At 46.1% G+C, this 24,534-nt stretch overlaps 1 protein-coding gene across 1 annotated transcript in view; it reads right to left on the bottom strand.

The window, feature by feature from the left end:
- The window catches only part of AHCTF1 (AT-hook containing transcription factor 1), a 310,501-nt gene that overhangs the window by 47,274 nt on the left and 238,693 nt on the right, over positions 1–24,534 (bottom strand). The window contains exons 30-32 of the mRNA XM_082252084.1: positions 19,380–19,482; positions 13,820–13,899; positions 10,533–10,723 (exon numbers count right to left, since the gene is read on the bottom strand). Coding sequence (XP_082108210.1) covers positions 10,533–10,723; positions 13,820–13,899; positions 19,380–19,482 — 374 coding nt within the window. The remainder of the gene's footprint in view (positions 1–10,532; positions 10,724–13,819; positions 13,900–19,379; positions 19,483–24,534) is intronic.

Genomic DNA, 24,534 nt, shown 5'->3' with positions numbered 1-24,534 from the left:
GAGTCCAGAAAGTCATGCATGTCAGTGCAGTCAGCGGGGGCCCTAGAGGTGTAAAGTGTACTAAAAAATGATCGGAAACACTGTGTCACCGCAGCAGGATCAGTGATCTCATTACCCAGGTCATCCTTTAAAGTAATAACTACCGGGGGCCTATCCTCACAATGGACTAAATACGCGAGGAGTTTCCCCGCCCGCTCTCCATGTGCAAACAGATTCTGCTTCTGAAAAAACATCTTAGATTTCGCCTTCTCATATTCAAGTTGGGAAAGGACTTTAGAGGTCAATTTATACTGGGATTCATGTGTCGGAGTCGGGTCCGCCATAAAGGCCTGTTCAGCTTCAAGTAGATTTGTCGTTGCCCTGGAGATCTCCTCAGCAGCCCGCGCTCTAACAGCTTTGATTTTGGAAATCATAGTGGATCTGGCGAACAGTTTAAATGCCTCCCACACTGCAGCCGGGGAGGCAGTGCCCTCATTATCAGAGAAGAATTGTGTCCAGGTCCCCTCAATGTCGTTCCCATCAGACACCAAGGGGAGCCAGGCGGGATTCAGGCGCCAGGCCGGGGGAGGTCTATTGCAGGGCAAGGACAACAGTATCCAATAAGGGCAGTGATCAGACAGAGTCCGTGGGGCGAAGCCCGCCGCCAGTAACCTGGGGAGCAGGGTTCGAGACAGCAATATCAGATCAATGCGTGACATAGAATGGTGTGCAGCCGAAAAACAGGAGTACGCGCGCTGAGCGGGGTATTTGCTGCGCCAAGAGTCGGCCAAACCAAAGCTCTCCAACAATCGGGAGAACCTGGTCGGGGACGACCCCGGCGGCGCCTGGGAGGTGCCACCGGATCTATCCAGACCCGAGTCCATCACATTGTTAAAGTCACCCAGCCAGATCACCGGGGCCCCCGGGCACTGTGCCATAAACGCCAGTCCCTCCATAATAATCACAGCAGAGTAAGGGGGGGGGGCACATAGAAAGCCATCAGCAGCATCAATTCCCCATAGACTGACGTTTTGAGAAAGACATATCTACCCATTGGGTCGACCTGAGATCCTAGGAGCTGGAAATGTACCGATTTGGCCACCAGAAGCGCCACACCGCTGGAGTGCGAGCTATAAGCAGAGTGCTGCACCCAGCCAACCCAGGGCCGTTTGAGAGACTGTTGTACACGGCCCTCCAAATGTGTCTCCACCAGAACTATAATATCAGCCCGTACACGGCGTAAAACATTAAAGACAGCCGTCCGTTTAATCTTATCGCGCATACCCCTGACATTCCACGTCAACAATTTCAATGCGGCCATGGCAGGGGTAATACGGAGCGTGGAGCGGAGGCTCCCAGGATCTCAGGCAATAAGGCCACAGAACTAACAAGTCCACGGTCATACACTAGCAGTAATAAACGGCAGCAAAAGAGCAGATAGTTATTACTTGAGGTCAATGTGCATAGAACAGAAACAGTATAGAGATTATACCAAATATAAACCGTAAACAATGGTAATACCCCAATCCCCCCTCCCTGCCCTGCACCAACCCCAACTTGTGCGGGCATGTTCCCAAACAAGTGCCTCAACCAGAACAGGCCCACATGCGACTGGTAAAGAGCAAGATCAGGAGGCCAGGGACCCCCAGGGTAGTCAGCAAAAATACAGCAAAATACAATTAGGACAAGCAAGGGGGCCCGGGGGCCCAGGTCCAGCAGAAGTCGCAGGGGGCAACAGGGGAGTTGGGCACAAACACACGCCTTAGCGGGTGTAGGGGGCGAAAACCAACAGGTGTATCGCTGGGTAGCAAAGCCTATGGGCAGGTGGAAATCCATAGGAAGAGAACAGAAGAATCAGTTCCATCTGTGGAGCTAGGGCACTCCGCCGGTCAAACACAGGAGCAGTAGTGCAGGGAGATGAGGGGGGAGGGGGGGGGGGGAGGGGGATGTAAAGTCTTGAGTTCCGCAGGATCTACAAAACCCCCCTACAGCAGCTTAAGGTATAGGCAATTAGGGAGAAAGTATCATGAAGTCGCCAGGGCAAGGTGGTCAGGCTCTAGCTTCCAGTCCTAACCAGGAGATGGCGGCTTCCGGATCCTCAAAGAAGTGGGCTCGGTCCTCACCCTCCACTCTAAGACGGGCCGGATACAACATAGAGTATTTGATATTCTTGATACGCAGCCTGCGTTTGACCTCCAAAAAGCTCTTGCGGCGCCTCTGGACCTCAGCAGAGAAGTCGGGGAAAATCGCTATTTTGTGATTTCCAAATGGAATGTTCCCCTTAACTCTGGCCAGGCGTAATATGGCATCTCTGTCCCGATAGTTCAGGAATTTAGCGATGAACGTGCGGGGGGGTGCACCCTGAGGGGGGGGGGGGGGGGACGCCCTGAGAGGCGATGTGCACGTTCCACAACAAAAGTGGGTGAAAAGGATTCTCTGCCATATGTCTGAGTGAGCAATTGTTCCAAATAGGATGAGGGGTCTGCACCTTCAGAGCCCTCCGGGAGGCCAATGAACCGCAGGTTACAGCGGCGCAGCCTATTCTCCATGTCATCTTGTTTTTGGAGGATAAGGTGTACTTGTTGCTGCAGCCTGTCTGAGGAGCTTTGCAATGGGGGGAGGGAGTCTTCCACCTCACTAATTCTGTGTTCAGCCTCACCAACTCTGTCCCTTAGCTTCTGCATATCCTGACGCATCAAAGATATATCTACCTTCACCTCCTCGATTTTAGTTGTCAGCATGGTCTGGCAAGTGGCAATCGCTTCCAAAACCTTGGATGTAGCAGGGCTCTCAGGCTCCTCCACCACATGCGACGGGCCGGCGCCATCTTGGATCGGGGCCTCCTTCTCCAGCCTCCGGAATGCAGCCAGTTTTGCCGCAGCTTCAGAGCCTTTCTTCGGCGGAGACATGCGGAGGTCAGTGCCGCGGGTGTGCGGGAGGTGAAGGAAGGATTATCGTGCCCGGAGGGCTGCAGGATTAGCGGTAAAGGATATCGGTCCGGCGGAGCTCCTCTCACACACGTCCTCTCACATGCTGCGCCAGGCCACACCTTCCAACCCGAGTTGTTATTAATCAACGAGGACTACGTCTGTCAATGAGCGACAGAGAAAATCAAATTTCTTCATCAATTTAAGTCAAGCAGGATGGAGGATTGGACCCTGCAACAGAATAATTGAAAAGCCCACAGCTCACCTGCCAAGAGATCTATAATCTTGACATACCACATTATTAATGGCCAAGCTGGTACCATCAGAATCATTGTAATGTCCTCCCACCTTCATCTTGTGCATCGGAAAAAGTAGAAAATGAAGGCAAGAGAAGGTATAGATCAGGGAAAATTGATAATGCAAGGCAATCACTAACCAGGTGGACTCCAGAATAGGAATGGAATACAAGCGGAGACCTCTCTCCTCACCAGGGGTGATGCCCCCTTGGGGCAGACATGTTTCCAGGGTTGCAAAGAAAACTGCTCTTTTTTGCAGATTAAAAAGATACCCTGAGTGCATAAAGCGTGGAGGGAGAAAGCAGTGGAACTCTAGCTTATAGCCTCTGGATACCATGCTCCAGACCCAATCATCAGATTTCCTGAGTTCAGGCATCTGCAAAGACAAATAAACGCCCCCCCCACGCTGCGAGAGTGGGGGCACCCTTTTACAAAGAGGTGGTTTTGCATTTGGTACTGGAGGACTTAGGGTCTAGCTCTTCCTGCCAAACTGGGATGTAGGGTCTAGCTCTTCCTGCAGAACTGGGATGTAGGGTCTAGCTCTTCCTGCAGAACTGGGATGTAGGGTCTAGCTCTTCCTGCAGAACTGGGATGTAGGGTCTAGCTCTTCCTGCAGAACTGGGATGTAGGGTCTAGCTCTTCCTGCAGAACTGGGATGTAGGGTCTAGCTCTTCCTGCAGAACTGGGATGTAGGGTCTAGCTCTTCCTGCAGAACTGGGATGTAGGGTCTAGCTCTTCCTGCAGAACTGGGATGTAGGGTCTAGCTCTTCCTGCAGAACTGGGATGTAGGGTCTAGCTCTTCCTGCAGAACTGGGATGTAGGGTCTAGCTCTTCCTGCAGAACTGGGATGTAGGGTCTAGCTCTTCCTGCAGAACTGGGATGTAGGGTCTAGCTCTTCCTGCAGAACTGGGATGTAGGGTCTAGTTCTTCCTGCAGAACTGGGATGTAGGGTCTAGCTCTTCCTGCAGAACTGGGATGTAGGGTCTAGCTCTTCCTGCAGAACTGGGATGTAGGGTCTAGCTCTTCCTGCAGAACTGGGATGTAGGGTCTAGCTCTTCCTGCAGAACTGGGATGTAGGGTCTAGCTCTTCCTGCAGAACTGGGATGTAGGGTCTAGCTCTTCCTGCAGAACTGGGATGTAGGGTCTAGCTCTTCCTGCAGAACTGGGATGTAGGGTCTAGCTCTTCCTGCAGAACTGGGATGTAGGGTCTAGCTCTTCCTGCAGAACTGGGATGTAGGGTCTAGCTCTTCCTGCAGAACTGGGATGTAGGGTCTAGCTCTTCCTGCAGAACTGGGATGTAGGGTCTAGCTCTTCCTGCAGAACTGGGATGTAGGGTCTAGCTCTTCCTGCAGAACTGGGATGTATGGTCTAGCTCTTCCTGCAGAACTGGGATGTATGGTCTAGCTCTTCCTGCAGAACTGGGATGTAGGGTCTAGCTCTTCCTGCAGAACTGGGATGTAGGGTCTAGCTCTTCCTGCAGAACTGGGATGTAGGGTCTAGCTCTTCCTGCAGAACTGGGATGTAGGGTCTAGCTCTTCCTGCAGAACTGAGATGTAGGCTTTTCTTTAGAGTTAGAGGCTGAATGCCTAAGAAAGGAACTCTTAGATTCCAAAGACATCACTGGTTTCTGACTAGTCACCGTTGCCTTCTTTAGTCACCTACTGGATGTAGGCATTCAAGGATGGTCTGTCGGGATTATTGGGGATTAAATAATAGGTAATTAACTAATAGAATAAAAATGATTTTAAAAGCCATGTATATTTCATATTATGCATATAAGATTCTGAATGGTATGGCTTCCATCTTGTTTTTAAGGTCAAAGAAGGTTCATATATGTACTTGTTAAACAAAATGTCTCTCACAGGCTTACAATAGGATCTTATACTTTCAGCAGACGTCTGTTTTCTTTTGGGCATAAATAAGGTGATACATTGACATCTCTATCAGATAAGACTCAGTTAGCCTGACGCTATACCAGATGTTAAGGGGATGGTAGTGCCAGTCTGTCTATAAGTATTTAACAATGGACAATGGCTCAGTGTTCTTCATCAGACATTTAAAGATGAACCATATAAATTTTTATAGATACATTATTATATGTGAAGATATTAGCCATAATTATGTCATTATATTATGTAAGGCATATACATATATATTTAGGAATGTTATATCACATTTTGGGTTTCTATTCTTACAGTAGTAATCTTACTTAGACTTAAGACTAGAGTGAATACTAATTACTTCATTTTAAGGTATGTGGTAGGAGTGTTTATATAAGAATTGCTTTGGACTAGTCTAAGTGTTCAAGGTGTCGTAAATATTACAAACTAGACGCTATGTCTGACAGCCTTTGGCATGGTCAAATAAGTAATGGCTATTCACTAGCCAGAGGTCAGAAAGGTCATCAGATAAGGACATAGTGGTAATTATGTTGAATACAAAATCTAATGAACGGTACGATACTGCCCTCTATAGCCAAAATACCAAATGCAGTTTTGGGATATTTCAGATATTCCCAGATAGAAATATTATATTGTATTAAAAAAATTATTGAAATGGCATTACTTGCCAAGGTGAATGATGGAGATACAGATGGATATTTATGTATGTACTGGGAGTATGGACAAAGTTTTACGTTGTGCTTTTATAGTTAATATTGAACATAGAGGAATCATCCTTCAATTTTATTATACCAAGTATTGGGTTAATTATCAAAAGAGGTGTGTCTCTGACCTCACCAGTTTAGGTATAGAATATCCTGACCAATGGAGATAATGTTTCATCCCTCTGGGTTTAACTTATGGTAATTTTAATAGCTCTTTGTTCTTCTTACCATATAAAAGACCAACCCAGATGAGAGATGACACATCATTACATTACACTACTGACAACACACCTTACACTTACATCACACATGCTACTACGTCAATCTATAGACTCATCCAGACATACTCCATCTTGTCCATCATTCATCTGAAACTTGAAGGGAAGCCACCATCTTAAGAAAGGCATCCATCTTAAAACTCTGGTAACGACCATTTGAAGCTAGCGGCCATCTTAAGTGTGGTAATTATAACTTGCTGAATTTTATTTTATTTAACAATTGTTTATTCCTTCCTTATAGGTTTTATATTGCATATTTAAGGGTAATATGATTACAATCCCAGCCGTATAAACCATAGTAGATTTTTCTCTAAAAAGCTGATTTTTGTTTTTATACATTTTTATTAATATCAGATTTAGTGCATTATTTGCAATTTTAAGTCTTCCGTTTTGCATGGCTTATTCTCACTCATCTGCAGTGAAGTGACTTTCGGCTATGCATTGCGCAGACCATTGTAGTCTGTTTATATAGAACCTTTATTTATGGTTTGTGCTTTAGGCCCCGTTCACATCGGGGCGACGCTACTTTGCACCGCGACCTCCAAGGTCGCGGTGCGAGCAGCGCGCCGCGACCTCGGAGCGGCCGCCACTGACTTCATAACATTGAAGTCTATGGCGGTCGCCTCCTGGTCGCCCCAAAGAAGCTCCGGGCCCTTTTTCTAAGTCGGAGTGACTTGTGTCGCTCCTATTAGAACGGGTCCGCAGCTTCCCTATGGGAGGCGACCTGTGAGGCGACCAGGTCGCCTCAGTGTGAACCGGGACTTACCTGGAGAAATGGTAATCTTGCTTTCGTTTTGCTTTCACTTTGTTTCAGTTTCACTTTCATTATTGAGCTAAACATCACATTGCATTGATTATTTGAAGTTAGTATTTTATGTAGAGTTGTTTCTTTGTGTCACTTCTTGTTTGATCATATATTGCGTTTACATGTCTGGAGAATAAATATTTTTATATATATATTCCATACTGTAGACTGTACTCACTAAGATTGGTATATGCTTTTAAAAAGAAATTAATCAATTAAAAAGAATTCACGACAAATTGATTTATGGCATAAGTGGAGATTCTCCTTTCACACAGATCGTTGCTTATTAACCATAAATAAATACACTGCTATTTTCAGAGCAGTATAAATATTCTGACATAATGAAGTACGAGCGCGAATATTATTATTAAATATTCTTACAGGTCCATACAAGCGTTTGCCCTCAAAGGACAGCTTCTCAATTTACTTTTTAAAGAGAAGTTCTGCTGACAATCACTTAAAGTGGAGTTCCGGGCACAAAAATCGATTTTTTTTTTGTGTGCCCGTCCGCTAGTTCAGCATAGCCTGAAAAGGAATTGGATAGTTAGGTTTTTTTTTTTTTAAAAAAAAACTCCCCTTGTAATTGACGATCGTAAATACTCACCTCAGGGTACTTTCTCCCTCAGCGCCGCGGCTACGCTGTCACTTCCTGTGCTGCGATGATTCCTGGGAGCTGAACGTCATCGCTCCCAGGAATCAATGCGACGGCACCGGCCCCGCTCGTCACTTCCGGGCGACGCCGCATTCCCCTGCTAAACAGCTTCTGGGCATGACCGCACCAGAAGGGACGAGAGGGGCCGGTGCAGGCGCATTCTGGGACAAGAAGACACGGAAGAAGACACAGAAGAGGACCGCGCCGGCTTCAGCTCCCCACAAGAGAGATGGAAACGCTGTGGAAGAAATTTTATAAGTATTTCTTCTAAAAGGGAAGTGCGAACCGGGACAGATCAGAGGCTAGCTATTGTGGAATGTGCTAGCCCTGACTGTACCAGGGGTATGTTTGTTAAAAAATGACTTCTGTGCCCGGAACTCCGCTTTAAGACATAGAATCCTTCTCGTTTGGACCGTGTCCACTCCTGAAAGCTCCCTTAGAGTTTCCAAGGCATCGACCCAAGGCTCTTGGAAAGTCTTCCAGTGTCAAACTAGAAAGATCTTCTGGGTGAGTCTCTAAAATAGTGCATAAACCCCTCCTAAACTTTAAGGGCCTGGCTAATCCTCATCCCAGGCTGCAGAGCCACTCCTACCAGAGGGCCTCCAACTTCTTATCTGTGGCATCTTAAGACTGCAACCTCATCCACTGGGATTTAAGTGGGAAATAGCTGGGTCAACAGCCAGAGAACAACATTTTGTGTAGAATTCTTCCCACACGATGAACTCGTAAGCAAAAGCTTTGGTGGCTTATTGAGCCGAGCCTAATATGGGTATATCATCTCTTTTTGTAGCCTTCAAGACCCAAAATCAGTGACCTTCGGGGAAGAGGGTTGTAGCAGCAGTAACTTAAAGTGATTGTAAAGGCAGAAGTTTTTTTTATCTTAATGCATTGAGAAAAAAACCTTCTGTGTGCAGAAGCCCCCCTCAGCCCCTCCCTTACCTGAGCCCATCTCTATCCAGCGATGGTGCAGGAGAGAGAGCTGCCCGGGACTCTACTCAATGAGCCAATGAGAGGGGGGGGGGGCGCGCTTGTCGGGCTCCGGGTCTGAATGTACACATAACAAGTTTGTTGTTTTTAAGCAAAAAAAGAAAAACCATGAGACTTTAGTATCACTTTAAGGTAAGTTTTCACCACATTGGCCAGCAAGCCAACCAAGGTCCAAAACAGACTACAAGGTGAAGAAATAGTCCACAGAGGAGTCAAGATCCTCCACAGCTGCCACCTCTTCCTGTGGAATTTTCTCCAAAACCTCACTATCCCTGTGGATATTATCTTTACATATACAACAAAAAAAAGATCACCTGCTGTAGTGGTAAGATCTCTTCTAAAAGCTTCAGACCAATCTGTTCATGCTGTAACCCCAATTTACAAAACCCGAACAGGTTTGCAGAGTAGGACCTACTAGAGAGAACAAGGGTCTCCAGCTGCTTGTCAGTAGGGCCCTTATAGAAAGGTGCATGTTCCAAAGAGATGGTAAATGCTTTGTTAGGATGGAATCCCACTGGATCCACAGGAAGGCAGTTTTTATTTATTTTTAAACTGCACTGGACCGATCTTTGATATCTTGTAAGCTCTGATGGATCCTGGACTAGGGACAGCAGTTGTAAGGTGCTAGATCAGGGGAAAGAGTGAGGAGGGACGACAATGCAGAGCCCCTCATTAACCTTTTCTGTGTTGAATCCAACAGAAAGCAGAAAATCTGAAGGTGTTCAGCAATTCAGAGGATGACCTTGCTGGATAGCTGCAAAGAATAGAGACAAGCTCTAGCAGCAAATGTAGCAAAGTGTCTTGCTTGCAGAAAAGAAAATAAGCCGTATAACTCGGAGGTTGAAGACTTCATGCACCTCAGTAGACAAGAAAGAAAAGATAACTTTCTTTTCAATGTTCTCTAGGCAGGGGTGCTCAACCCGTGTCCTGTGACCTCAAAGTAGGGAAGCGCATGCCCATGCTCTGGGATGGCGGGTTAGCAAGCCCAGATTGTGATCAACTGGTTGCCGACCTGCCATCCTAGAGCATCAGAGTGCATAGAGCCAGCGCAGGCATTGAAGAAGGGTGGGCTGCTTCAGAGGGAGCAGGCATTGCATAAACCAATGCTTCCTCTGTAGCGCCAACTCCTGTCCTATGCAGAGTGATACCAAGTGCACCTCACCTGGGAGCTTTCAAGCAGCCTGGAGAGCGATGGGAGCAGAATCTAGAAAAGGAATAGGTCTGTGTGTTAAACATTACATACACTTTACTTTTGGAATGGCATATTAGCATTTATAAAAAAGGGTTATTAGGCGGCTTTCACACACTGCAGCTGTGGCTTTATCTGCAGTGAGCCATTGATTTCTTTCATATCCTGTGGGTTTTATGTGCTTTCTGGATGCACATCAAAGCTCCTAAATGGGGGAGAGTTTTGCTGCGCTTCAAGAAAGTGCACCACACCAGCAAGATGTAATAGAAGTCTATGGCTCAGCTAATGTGCAAAAAAGCAGCAGGCGCACTTGACTTCCCCAGTGGTGCGGGTAAACCACAGTGCATCAGTGTGAAAGCAGCCTTATAGGGGGTTCGGGAGAGTAGGGGCTTGTTTACATTTGTGGTTTGGGGGACAGTAGTACCCCATAATTCACTGTGGCCCCGTGACTGGTTACTAAACCACTTAAGTGCTCAAAAGGTTGAGCACCCCTCTTATGTTTATATTACAATACAAACATTCTGGACCCTGGGAAAACCGAAACCCAGCTGTAGTAATTTATTATGGCAGAACTGCTAGTAAAAAAACTTTAATAAGGGCATGATGTTCAGGGTATGCAGATCGAATATACTGATGTCAGGGGGCGAATTGTGTTGTAGTGTGCTAAAGAGCGTTAGGTAGCAGGATCACAAGCAAAGGAACACTGGTCTATTTTATTGCTACCATGTTTATTAGCAAAAAATGTTGACAGCAAAGTCCAGATTTACATAAAATTATAAAAACACAATTTTGAATGTGGAATGTAAACATTTACTTTAGAACATACCTCTTCCAAGCAGCGAGAAAGTGGAGCTCTAGCCACAGGGTAGTCTTCAATCACCAGACTTTTGCTTTCTAAGACTTGTAATTCAACTTCTCCATTGAGCTCCACCACCTCATTTTCTTCATTCAGATGTTCTGAATGTGCACTTGCAATGTCTTCACTGTCATGAATACTAATTACTGCTACAAAAAGGAATATATCCATATTATAAAAACTGGAATGAAAATCAGGCTAAAATTCACAGAAAGCTTTGTCAATTCAAAAAGAATGACCTTAATCTAAAGGACAAATGCTGTGGGGACAATTACGCACTATATACAAAGTAATTAATTCCCAAATAGAACATATGGAAACAGTTGAGATGCCTGGGGAAATGAAAAAGTAGCATGGCTTAGCTATTTGAAGGAAAATTAGCAAAATTATAAGTAGCTACTTTAAAGAGAATCCTAGCTACTAAAACAAAAAATACTAAGACATAGAATGATGATGAAACAAGCCAACATGTCACCTTCTGTGCACAGCAGGGTGAATGAACCAAGCCAATACCACTAAAGCACAATGCATGTGTGAAGGCTGTACTGATATAAAGTTATATGCCCACTGCTCTACCGGATAAGATTTTCTGTCCTTGCAGAGAAATGTGCCCCCAAAAGTAAACATGTGCTTTACTCATACAGGGAAATCTAGTCATCGTCTCTGCTTTCTGCAGGAAAGAAATACACTGTATTTCCAGGTATTGGGAGAATATGACATGCCCATTCCTTGAAGGATGCCATGCTGGTTCTAAGGACCAAATGCCTGGTACCATAGCTGCCAAGAGAGAGTTTAGCTCTGTATAAGCTCTAAACTACAAAAAAACAAAACCACAAAGATGGGGGGAATAGTAATAAATCATCATAAATGCACCATGTGTTCCTGTAGGGTGCTTGTCTATTAACCCATAAAATGCATACAAAAAGGTGGTTCGTAATCACCTAGAGGGTAAAGTCTCCCGTATATTAGGCAAGCGAGGAGGAGGATACGCTATCCTAAAGCGGCTGCGCAAGCACGTAGCGAAACACGTTGACGTCACTCACGCGTCAAGGACACTGGCAGTTGAAGCCCGAGTTGACACTTTGCAACAAGCGAAGGGATACATACAAGATACATAATTATCTCTACATGGAACTAATGGAAGCAAGCCTGGCAGACCGGTTGAGGGCAGTGGACTTTGTCCGAGATACACGTCTACGCTCATCTAACACCCCATGATTACATGGTGGCATTACGGAGCACAGGCTGAACATATACACTGGATGAGCTGGAGTTGGACTGCCAGTGACACCCCACGTTATTACACTCCAACTGGATCTATCCCAACATTGGGTTGGGTGTGGTAAGAACAGCTCGCTCTCCACTAAGATAGCCTCCACTATCTACTAGCACAATGTTTCTCAAACTTTTTTCAGTCAAGGCACCTTTTAAAATTATGGACAATCTCAAGACACCCACCAAAATTATGAACAGTTTCGAGGCATCCCATTCCAAAATGTAAAAACCTATTCTTATTGTTTTACATAATACATCAACATCCACACATGTAGGACACAACAGTAGAGGCGATTTATTCTTCCAAATCCAATTCACTTTTGCACATTGGTGCTGACTAGTATTTCAAGGTTTCTCTTCTCCCTCAGTTTTTCTCCATCACTCAGCTAAAGTGACCCTAGTCCTGACAGAGGGGCAAGGGTGGGTCATTGGTTGTTAGGATGCCAACGGCTGGAAGGTTGTAACGGTGCACAATGAAAACCTGTGGCTTTGTGCAACTAAAATGCAGGCTTCATTCATCTGCTGGCTTGTATACAATTTTAGGGCAATTTTTAGGCATTTTGCCAAGGCACCCCTGAAGAAACCTCAAGGCAGCTCAGGGTGCCTGGGCACCCTGATTGAAAAAGGCTGTACTAGCATTATCCCCCATTGGTTACACCTTAAGATAGGTCTATCAGATGCCGCCTTTCTAGTGCTTTATCTTACTCTCCCCTCGCTCTTCATACTTGGTGTACATCTCATACCTGTGGTGCACTTATTTTTATTTATCGGAGTGAGACTTCACTCATTAAATCTACATACTACAGACCATAAGAAACTGACTTAGATGAACTTGTATGCAATACACACTGAGCGGTCTCATTATGTAATGGAAATGGTATTTCCCCACTGCAATCAATAATGGGCCATTCAAGGGCTAAGTGCAATATGTAGTCAGCATAGAATAGCGATGCTATTGCAACACATATGCGGCTGTGCCGACTTACATATTCCACATACCTCACTGCATCCGGACGCTACATAGTGACTTTTTGTTTTAGGTTTTTCGTTGTCTGTTTTGTGCGTTTCACATGGCATTTGACTTGGGACACTATTTTTGATATACTGTGGTTTTCACTAGAGCTAGATTTTTATTGGCTCATTTTTAACTATTACATTTCAAAGAATTCATGCATTCAGCCATCACTACCTGTCTAAGGCTCCATGTACACGGGACGCTGGAAATGGCCGTTTAGGAGCAGTTGGACGTTTTTTTCAGAAGCCCCTGAACCCATCTACATTTTATCTTATCTGTCCATGTACACCAGGTCGTTTACAGTCATTTTCAGGCAGTTGCGTTCAGGGACTGTTTTTAGAACGCCATTATTTGCGTTCGAACGTGTGTTTCCCGGCGTTTCAAACGCACAAACGCGTCTGAACGCGTCCGAACGCCTCCGAACGCGTCTGAACGCGATGACCCGCGTTTAGCGTTTGCGTTTTTCCATTTTAAAGGGGAATAATTTTTATGACCTCTAGGAACGCTTCTAAACGCAAACGCCCGCAAACGCTGCTAAACGCCCACTAAACGCGGGTACAAACGCGACTGAACGGACGTTTCAAACGTCCTAAAAATTCCAGCATTCAAAGGGACTTTTAACAACGTCCCGTGTACATGGAGCGTAACTTGTCGTATACTAACCACTTTCTTTGTATCACTGGGGGGGGGGGGGGGCTTTACCCTCTAGGTGAATACAAACCTCTAACCACAGAAACCTGGGAGCTAACAAAAGGGTTTTATCTACTGGCTTGTTCGATTGAACAAAGCAGGAGTATGGAAAGCCTTGTATAGGTAGCTGGAGAATATGAGAAATAATGAAACAAACCAATTGCATTACCTACATAGTTCACCTAAACTGTTCACTGTAGAATTCCAGCTCAAATTGGTAACAGTATAAAATAAATTACAACTGAACATAACACTGAATACTTACAAGCAGAGTCCTGGGTGGAAGAAACTGATTCTGGATCCATACCAACTGTCTGAGCATTATCTTCAACCTCCTCCGAAGCACTAAAAATTCAAATCAGTTTTAGCAAAGGATATATTTGCACAGGACTCAAGATTGCTTAATTCTTAGACCAACTGGGGTTATGCTCAAACTACACATTATTGGACACTGGCAAAAAGCAAAAAGGAAAGCCCAGCCCTGCAAAAAACCCTCCCACCCTGATCGCTGTTCTGTTATGTACCTGTAAAATCCTTTACCTGATTGTACATCACAAAAATGCCAACAGTTACCAGCCCCCCAATTAGAAAATGCAAACGAGAACCGGAGAGTGCCTAATCTCAGGCCACCTAAAGGACTTTTTGGCAAAAGCTTGCATTCGCTGGGACCCAGTAGAATTTGGCAATCAGAAGACCAGAAGGACTGCCTAAGAGACCTGCAAAATTGAACACTGATGCAGAAAGTCCAAGAAACACTAACACTTTTGGTAGAATGGGACTTCACTGGAACCATTTCCAGAAAGTCAGATATCCCAGTAAAACAAGTTTCTGAATCCACCAAGCAATAATGGAATGAGAAGCAGCCTGCCCTTTACAAGTCCCCTCAAAACAGGCCACAAAATGGGATCCATAGTAGAGAGGCAAACTCACAAGGACTGAACCACATCTAAGCAATGGATAGCAATCTCCTAAGGATGGTTAAGAAGAGGACAGACAATGGGACAATGTCCTGGTTAAAGTTAAAGGAAGAAGTCACCTTGGGCAAAAAGGAGACCCTTGGCATCAAAATAACCTCATCAATGCAATACAAGAAACTGTCAGGTAGCAATCCAACAGGCCATCCTGCTGTTCTTGTCCTGTAGGGTCGTACAGTCAGGTGGAGAAGCAACAAATCTGGATAAAAGCTGCTGAATTAAGCCTCTAAATACATAACTGGACACCAGAAAAACTTGCTAGAAGATCAGAACAGGTACCAGAGTAGAGAAAGGCATGTCAATCATCTAAGGACACTAGCAAAAATCTGAAGGCATGCTGGGAGTGGAGGGGTTATGCACAGCTAAGTTTCAGCTTTGCTTTTTGCAAGCATCCAATAACCCGGAGGTGGAGCATAAGCCCCCATTGGTCTAAAAAATAACCAAATACTAGGTCCTGCGATATACAAGAAAGAAAATTACAGACTATGACAGTAGTGTAGAAAGAACAGAAAAGGGATGCGCAAAATTAACAGCACCAATGAGAAAAATCAGGCATATTCACAAAAAACAAAATAGAATAGTTTACTGCACCACTATAAAAGCCAACGTTTGAGATAAGTCATTAACTGATACCGTAAGTAAATTTAAATTTATAAATAAATAATAAAAAAAATCATCAGTACATCAGATCTAATACTATGGGTTTGGGTTTAACGGAACGTAGCCTTGCACAAAATATAAAAGCGGTCTTTGATTCCCAAACACAAAAGCATATGATCCAATGTGCAAATTATTGCCTTATATCCCTAATGTGTACATGAAACGACACCAAATAATGACCACTAGATGACAAACAACCCGTTATGACCTTTATCTTACAATATCAATTTCAAAAAGTTGGGATGCAGTGTAAAATCTACATAAAAACGATGCAATGATTTGCAAATCTCAGAGACCCATATGTTATTAAAAGAAAATGTTTAAACTGAGAAAATGAACCATTTAAAAAATTAAGGTATTTTGAAATGGACAGCAGCAACAAGTCTCAAAAAAGTTGGGATAGGGCCTTATTTACCACGGTGTAGCATTCCCTCTGCTTTTAACAATACCCTGTAAATATCTGTCCCATTCTTGCCTGATATAGGATCCTAACTACTCAACAGTTCTGGGTCATCCTAGTTGTATTTTTTGTTTCAAGATGCTCCAAATATTTTCAATTGGTGAAAGGTCTGGACCGCAGGCAGGCCAGTTAAGCACTCGTACTCTTCTAGTACAAAGCAATGCTGTTTTCATAGATAGCATGTGGTTTAGCACTGTCCTGCTGAAAAAGGCAAGGCCTTCCCTGAAAAAGACAGTCTGGATGGAAGCATATACTGCTCTAAAACCGGAATATATCTTTCAGAATTGATGGTGTCTTTGCCTTTCCAGATGTGCAAACTGCCTATTCCAGATGTGCTAATGCACCCCCATACCATTAGAGATGAAGGTTTTCGAACTGAGCGCTGATAAGCTGAAAAGTCCCTTTTTCTCTTTAGTCCGGAGTATATAGCACCAACGGTTGCCAAAATATGTTAAATTTAGATTTATCTGACCACAGAACAGATTTCCACTTTGTAATATACCATTTTAAATGAGCTTTGGCCCAGAGAAGAAGGTGGTGTTTCTGGATCATGTTCAGATATGGAGTTTTCTTTGCACGATAGAGCTTTAACTTGCATGTTTGGATGGCACTGTGAACGGTGTTCACAGTGTGATTTTTGGAAGTATTCCTGAGCCCATACAGTGATATGTTCATCACAGAAAAATACCTGTTAATGATGTGCCGTCTGAGGGCCCAAAGATCATGGGCATCCAATACGGTGTTTTAGCCTTGTACCTTGCGCAGAGATTTATCCAGATTCTCAGAATCTGTAGGCAATCTATTTAAAGTCTTTGCAATTTTACATTGGGGAACATTGTTCTGAAATTGTTCGACGCAGTATTTCACAGATTAGTAAACACATACCCATCTTTCCTTCTGAGACTGACATATTCTCCTTTTATACGCAATCATGTTACTGACCTGTTGTCAACCTAATTCGTTGCGAAATGTTCTTTCAGCCCTTCCCGGTTAGTTCCACTAAAATTGGGCAGCTTTTTGTTGTCCTGTCCCAAATTGTTGTGACGTGTTGCTGCCATTAATTCCAAAATGACCTTTTCTTTTCCATAAAATTATACTTTTTCTCAGTTTAAACATTGTAAAGGTTTCCCAATCCCTATTGTGAATATGGTTTTATGAGATTTGCAAACCATTGTATTCTGTGATGTAGATTTTACAGTGTTCCAACTTTTTTGGAATTGGGGTTGTACAAACACAGGATGGATTTATTCCCAATCACGAGTCCAAGGATAACACTATTAAACCCTCTCCTTCACTCTCAACCATAAATACCCACTCTGCCTAGAGCGGGGATTCCTAAAACCTACAATACCAAAAAAATAAAAAATAAAAAAAAAAATGATATCCCGGATTCACTATTGCAGGCTATTATCACTATATACACCATCATGGCTCTCTATGTATGATCCCAGATACAGAATTTGTATAAAAGGCTATTTGACTGTCCAAATTAAAAATGGAAAATGCCCTCTTTCATCCGCTTTATACATTTTAGCTATGGAGAATATAGCGAGGGCCATACTCACCAACCCGGACATTGAGAGGACACAGGACAACCTCATATCTTATAGGTCTCCAAATCACCATCAGTGGTCCCCTTCCTTAGGCAACAATTTTCTATATACTACAAACTGTCATTTTAACATCAATCCTCTCAGAGAAGGTGCAATAGAGATCACCTTATCAGCAGACTGGCAGCATCTAATACCCACCCCTTTCAGTGGGCCAACCAAATTAATTCAGTAACAGGGAATACAGATACCTTCGAGAATTCTATGGTCTCAACTTTTTGCATCTGTACGCACACAACCTTACCAAACCTAAAATTGGTCCCCAAAAATGCCATTCTTGGATTGCACTGCTGTAAAAAAGGGACATGCTGCTTTGTGTTTCCTAATTAAAGCTTACCCATAGTACTGCCATTAACATTACTAGCCAAACTAAAATCTACACTGCAAATATTATGCACAAATCTACACTATATTTGGGTTGGTACTCCAGCCCACCACCTGTAAAATGCTTCAGTCCTACAGTAACAGATTGGACTGGGTCTTCCCCATGCAGAAATAAGACTACTGGACTAGACTGGATATTCCATGGTAAAGCAATTTATGGGTTTTCTGGTGTCCCACATATAGTTCACATCACTTCCATGGACACTATTGAAGAAAGACCGCATTCCTTCATATTTGTCGATCCGCATTACCCCTATAGAAATGGGAAACCCAACCCACCCCAGATACACCATATACATGCCTTGTAAGCCAGACTCATGGTACTCCGTTACAAATGCACTACATAAATGACGTCCCTTTGCTTTGACTACATCTAATTTACCATGCCTACCAGTGAGAGGCTACAATATAAAATGGGTTGAATACTTGCGAGCAGCTATGGTATTATTAAATAATTGTATAGAATTAGAAAATAACATGGTTAAATTGTAAGTACCTACTATGAATACTTGCTCACACATGCACACTCGTATAGAATTGTGCTAAACTCAAAACAAATCAATAATTGCTGCGTTTCCCCTTCAGTATATAAAAATCATACACAACTACATTAATTTATTATAACTGATATACTTATACCCCAAGTTAAAAAATTTAAAAAACCAGTCCATGCATTTGTAGCTGAACTATACAAAATGTGCCGAGAGATGTCCACATAAAATAATGGGTAAATACATTTTGTATGAATAGATTTGTGCGCGACTGCTTGTTGAACACTGTGCTTACATTCAAATTCAATACACAATATTTTTCTCTTTGCAAATTTTGCTAGGGGTGTGGAGGATACTTCGTATGTGGTGGACCAGCCTTCCAATCCATGACTTGTGGTTGATTTTTTATGCCTACAATAGTCATGGAGAAAAAGAAAAAATTCCTGAGTCCACCACAATTGCAGTACTGTTTCTTGGCCTGCTTTCTATGGGTAAGAAGGACATTTTTTTTTTTTTCCTTCTGTCTGCCAGGAACATGATTCAGAGACATCTACTCCTACAATAAAGGAATAGAGTGCCCGATTAGGCCGCTTGCAGTACTTTGAAGAATTTATGCCCCAAGACCATGACCGGTACTCTACCTACACTGCCATCAGGTTCTTGGGTACTGTGAAAATTAAAGTCGTTATTTCCTGAATCAGTTAGACTGACACAGGAGGAAGAGGGGGATGTTTGTCATGCCTCCCTGACCCAGTTACCCCACACTTCCCCCATGCCTTGCCTTTTCAGTAGTACTCCTTTCAGCTTCTCCTCCTTTACCTTTTTGTTTATTACTCTTTTATTCTACTTACATGAACACACATGGGTGAGAAATACCCTTTTAAGGATCAAAATGATCAAACCAACACACTCGCACACCTTGGGCATAATCCTTTCCTACTGTGTTGGCATGTGAAGTTGAGAATTATGTCAGGCAGTAGATTGTAAACTTTATCTATACACTTTCCATGAAAATGGGTTGGTATACAGAATGCTTATCAGTAACTACATAAATAAACCCTTATTCTTAGAATGCATTTAACAAAGTCCAGTCTTGAGCTTTATTTGGGGTGTGGTAAAAATGTAAGGCTTTGTTTCTACGTACAGCCATGGAACGGATATCAATTTTCAAATTGCCTAGTTTTACTGTACTATTTGTGCTTTAAACTTGATTTTATATTTTAAAAACATTAAGATGAACACTTACCACTTAACTTGAGTAACAATTTCCTGCACTGCAGTTAACTGGTGTAATGTTTCTGCGTCATTTTCAGATACTGAAAGATGGTCAGTATTTTCATCTGCTGGATCTAGTGAAAAATTTGAGAACACAAAATACAAGTTAATGGCCTTTGTTATGACGACACATTTCAGCGAACACAAGCAAAAGTCAACAGTGTTTTTAGCAAATTTCCTTTCTGACAACACAAGAAAATTTTTTTCTTTTTTAAATTATAGTTTTGAGTTTGTGCAAAGAAAGGCAAAATACTCACACAACACCCTGGCCCCTCATTAATGAATGTCAAGTCCAGCAGCCCAGATTTTGAATACACTGGGGCTCTGCAGACCTGAAATCTAAAAAGGATTATTGTGCACACTGCAGAATCCTTTTTAAGACAACTGAGGGACAAATAAAATCTGAAAACTTCAGGTCATCCTCTAGTACACGGGTGTCAAACTCAATTTCATTGCAGGCCGCATCAGCATTATGGATGTTATCTGTAAGGGCTCTTTCACACGGGCGATCCGATCGGATCCGCCTGTCAGTTTTTTAGGCGGATCTGATCGGATCCTCCATGCAGCTCTATGGGGCAGCGGATGTCAGCGGAGACACCTCCGCTGAGACCCGCTGCCATCCGTATCAGATCCGTGAAATCTGGACGGATGGAAACCCTATTTTTCCATCCGTTCAGGGATCAGATGAGAGCGGACAGGCGGTCCGCTCTCATCCGATCCCCCATAGAGAGCAGGGGGAGCTGTGACACCTCCCTCTCCGCACTGCAAGCGAAGACGGAGCTGTCATCCGCCGGCTCAGCGGGGATTGGCGGCTCGATCCCCGCTGAGCAGCACGGATCCGCCTACGGAGGCGGACCGTGTGAAAGAGCCCTTAGACTATATATATATATATATATATATATATATAATGTATCCAGGGCTTTTTTTTTCTCAGAGAATGAGTGGAGGAACTCAACCATGCTCCAGAACAGTGGGTGTGGCCAAATTAAACTAACAGTGTGAAGATCTTAAAAAAGGCAATAAATACCAGGAGTGCATTATGTGCAGGGTTGGGGGGAGGGCGCCACACACACAGAGCGCAGAGTTGGGGGGAGGGCGCCACACACACAGAGCGCAGAGTTGGGGGGAGGGCGCCACACACACACAGAGCGCAGGGTTGGGGGGAGGGCGCCACACACACACACACAGAGCGCAGGGTTGGGGGGAGGGCGCCACACACACACAGAGCGCAGGGTTGGGGGGAGGGCGTCACACACACACACACACACACACACACACACACACAGAGCGCAGGGTTAGGGGGAGGGCGCCACACACACACACACACACACACACACACACACACACACACACACACAGAGCGCAGGGTTGGGGGGAGGGCGCCACACACACACACACACACACACACACACACACACACACACACCGCAGGGTTGGGGGGAGGGCGCCACACACACACACAGAGCGCAGGGTTGGGGGGAGGGCGCCACACACACACACAGAGCGCAGGGTTGGGGGGAGGGCGCCACACACACACAGCGCAGGGTTGGGCGCCACACACACACACAGCGCAGGGTTGGGCGCCACACACACACACACACAGAGCGCAGGGTTGGGCGCCACACACACACACAGCGCAGGGTTGGGCGCCACACACACACACACACAGAGCGCAGGGTTGGGCGCCACACACACACACAGAGCGCAGGGTTGGGCGCCACACACACACACACACACACACACACACACACACACACACACACACACACACACACACACACACACACACAGAGCGCAGGGTTGGGGGGAGGGCGCCACACACACAGAGCGCAGGGTTGGGGGGAGGGCGCCACACACACACACACAGAGCGCAGGGTTGGGCGCAACACACACACACAGAGCGCAGGGTTGGGGGGAGGGCGCCACACACACACAGAGCGCAGGGTTGGGGGGAGGGCGCCACACACACACACACACACACACACACACAGAGCGCAGGGTTGGGGGAGGGCGCCACAAACACACACACAGCGCAGGGTTGGGGGGAGGGCGCCACACACACACACAGAGCGCAGGGTTGGGGGGAGGGCGCCACACACACACAGATCGCAGGGTTGGGGGGAGGGCGCCACACACAGAGCGCAGGGTTGGGCGCCACACACACACACAGAGCGCAGGGTTGGGCGACACACACACACACACACACACACACACACACACACACACACACACAGAGCGCAGGGTTGGGGGGAGGGCGCCACACACAGTGCGCAGGGTTGGGGGGAGGGCGCCACACACACACAGAGCGCAGGGTTGGGCGCAACACACACAGAGCGCAGGGTTGGGGGGAGGGCGCCACACACACACACACAGAGCGCAGGGTTGGGGGGAGGGCGCCACACACACACACACACACACACACAGAGCGCAGGGTTGGGGGGAGGGCGCCACAAACACACACACACAGAGCGCAGGGTTGGGGGGAGGGCGCCACACACACACACACAGCGCAGGGTTGGGGGGAGGGCGCCACACACACAGAGCGCAGGGTTGGGGGGAGGACGCCACACACACAGAGCGCAGGGTTGGGGGGAGGGCGCCACACACACACACAGAGCGCAGGGTTAGGGGAGGGCGCTACATACAGAGTGCAGGGCTTGGGGTATGCTATGCACAGAGTGCAGGGTTCAACTCTTTTTCACAGGCTGATGCCCCATCAAAAACTGCACCTGCACCTCCCTTGTCACAAGAGAGTGCAGGGCAGGCAGGGATCAAAGAGCCATTTAGAGGAAAGCTGTCCTTGTAAACACAGTTGTGGGAGAGGCACGGAGGGAGAGAGCCAGAGGTGACAGAACCGAGTTGACACATCCTGGCTGGGAAAAAAAAAAGAAAAAGAAAAAAGAAAAAAAAAGGCCTGGGTGCTGGGGCCACATGAAAATGGCCTTGCGAGCTGGAATTGGCCCCCGGGCCTTGGGTTTGACACATGTCCTCTAGTAGAAGCATTGGATTCTATGGTGTCTAAGTGGATCAGTATACCCGGCTGATGCCAAAACATCAAGTTTGTAGAATTTGGAAAAGGTGTGCACAGACGACCAAGTCGCTGCCTTGCACACCTGGGCCACCGAAGCCTGATGTTGGAAAGCCCATGATGCACTCACCGCTCTGGTAGAGTCCGCCTTGACAGGGAAGGGTGGCAACCGCTCCCTAATAGAATAGGCCTGTACAATCGTCTGCCTGATCCATTTTGAAATGGTTGCCGCAGACGCAGCCATACCCTTCCGAAGGTCCCTCGGGAAGGACAAAAAGGGAATCCGACTTACTGAAGGATTCAGTAGACAGGTACACCCTGATCGCTCAAACTACATCCAAGGAATGCAAGGCAAACTCCTTAGGATACTTAGGATTCACACATAGCGAAGGCAAGACAATATCCTCATTCAGGTGAAAATCTGAAACCACCTTAGGAAGGAAAGCTTGGTTAGGTCAAAAGACCACCTTATCCCTATGAACAACCAGGTAAGGGGAGCGGCATGACAGGGTCGCCAACTCCGACACTCTGTGGGCAGATGTTATCGCCACCAGGAAGGCAACCTTCCGAGACAGCACAGGCAGAGGTATCTCCGGGATGCTCTTAAAGGGAGGACGTAACAAAACGGACAGGACCAAATTCAAGTCCCAAGGAGGTAAAGGCGCTCTCCTAGGAGCAGCCAAATGACGCACCCCTTGAATAAAAGGTGCGTACCAAAGAGTTTGACGCCAAGAGGCGCTGGAAAAGGATTGCCAGTGCAGACAACTGACCCTTAATCGTGGTCAGCCCAAGATGCTGGTCCACACCAGTTTGCAGGAAGGTCAACACCCTTGCCACCGAAAAGGAGCGAGGATGGATACCCCTGGATTCACACCAGGCAAAAATAAGCCTTCCAGGTATGGTAACAGATCTTATCAGACGAGGCCTTCCTAGCCTTAAGCAGGGTAAGAATGACCGCCGACGAGAGAACCCGATCTCTCAAGACCTGGCTTTCAACAGCCACGCCGTTAAAGCCAGCGACTGTAAAGCAGGATGGAAGATCGGCCCCTGAGACAGCAGATCAACCCGTAACGGGAGCCGCCAGGGAGGCTCGACGGCCAGTTGTATGCTGTCCGCGTACCAAGACCGGCGCAGCCAGTCCGGGGCCACCAGAATCACCAACTTTGGTTCTGAGACCAACCTGCGAAGGGACCTGGACAACAACTGAATCAGGGGGGGAAGGCATAAATTAGTCGATACTGATTCCAAGGCACCACCAGTGCATCCGAGGCATCTGCCAGAGGATCGCGCGTTCTTGCCACGAACCTTCCTACCTTGTTGTTTAGCCGGGATGCGAACAGATCCACATCCGGGGATCCCACACCCGGAATGTGAACTGCTGAAATCGCCGGGACGTGTGTCTCGGCCCAAGACAGAATCTTGGTCACCTCCTGGGCCGCCCGGGCACTCCTGGTGCCCCCTTGGTGATTGATGTAAGCCACCGCAGTGGCGCTGTCCGTCTACACCCGCACAGGGCGGCCCCGAAGATGATCAGACCAACGGAGCAAGCAGTTCCAAGATGTTTAGCGGCAGGGAGGATTCCTCCTCCGACCAAGTGCCCTGGGCAGACAGAGTGCCCAGAACGCCACCTCAGCCCGATAGGCTGGCGTCTGTGGTGATCACCGTCCACAACGGCCGGAAGGACTTCCCCTCCGTCATAGCCGGAGACTGGAGCCATCACAGAAGATCCTCTCTGGCTTGGCGACTCAAAGATATCCTCCTTTCCAAGGATTGAGGAAGCCTGTCCAACCTGGCTAGGATCTCCGCTTGGAGAGATCGTGTGTGGAACTGTGCAAACGGTATCGCCTCGAAGGCTGACACCATCAATCCCAGGGACCGCATTCAGGTCCTGAGTGACGAGGATTCGCTGTCCCTGCAGGACCTGACCTCATTCTGCAGAGTCCGGAGCTTGTCCTCCGGCAGAAAGACTTTTGCTTGGGCAGAATCCAGGACCATACCCAAGTAAGGGAGGCGAACAGAAGGAGACAAAGTCGACTTCTGAACGTTGATGGTCCACCCAAACTCCTGGAGCGTCTGAACCGTAGTTGACAGATCGCGT

The sequence above is a fragment of the Pelophylax lessonae genome, assembly GCF_965119305.1.
Source record: "Pelophylax lessonae genome assembly, chromosome: 3".
NCBI lineage: Eukaryota > Metazoa > Chordata > Amphibia > Anura > Ranidae > Pelophylax > Pelophylax lessonae.
The sequence above is the reverse complement of the archived record's forward strand: the minus strand, read 5'-3'. Positions and strand labels throughout refer to the sequence as shown.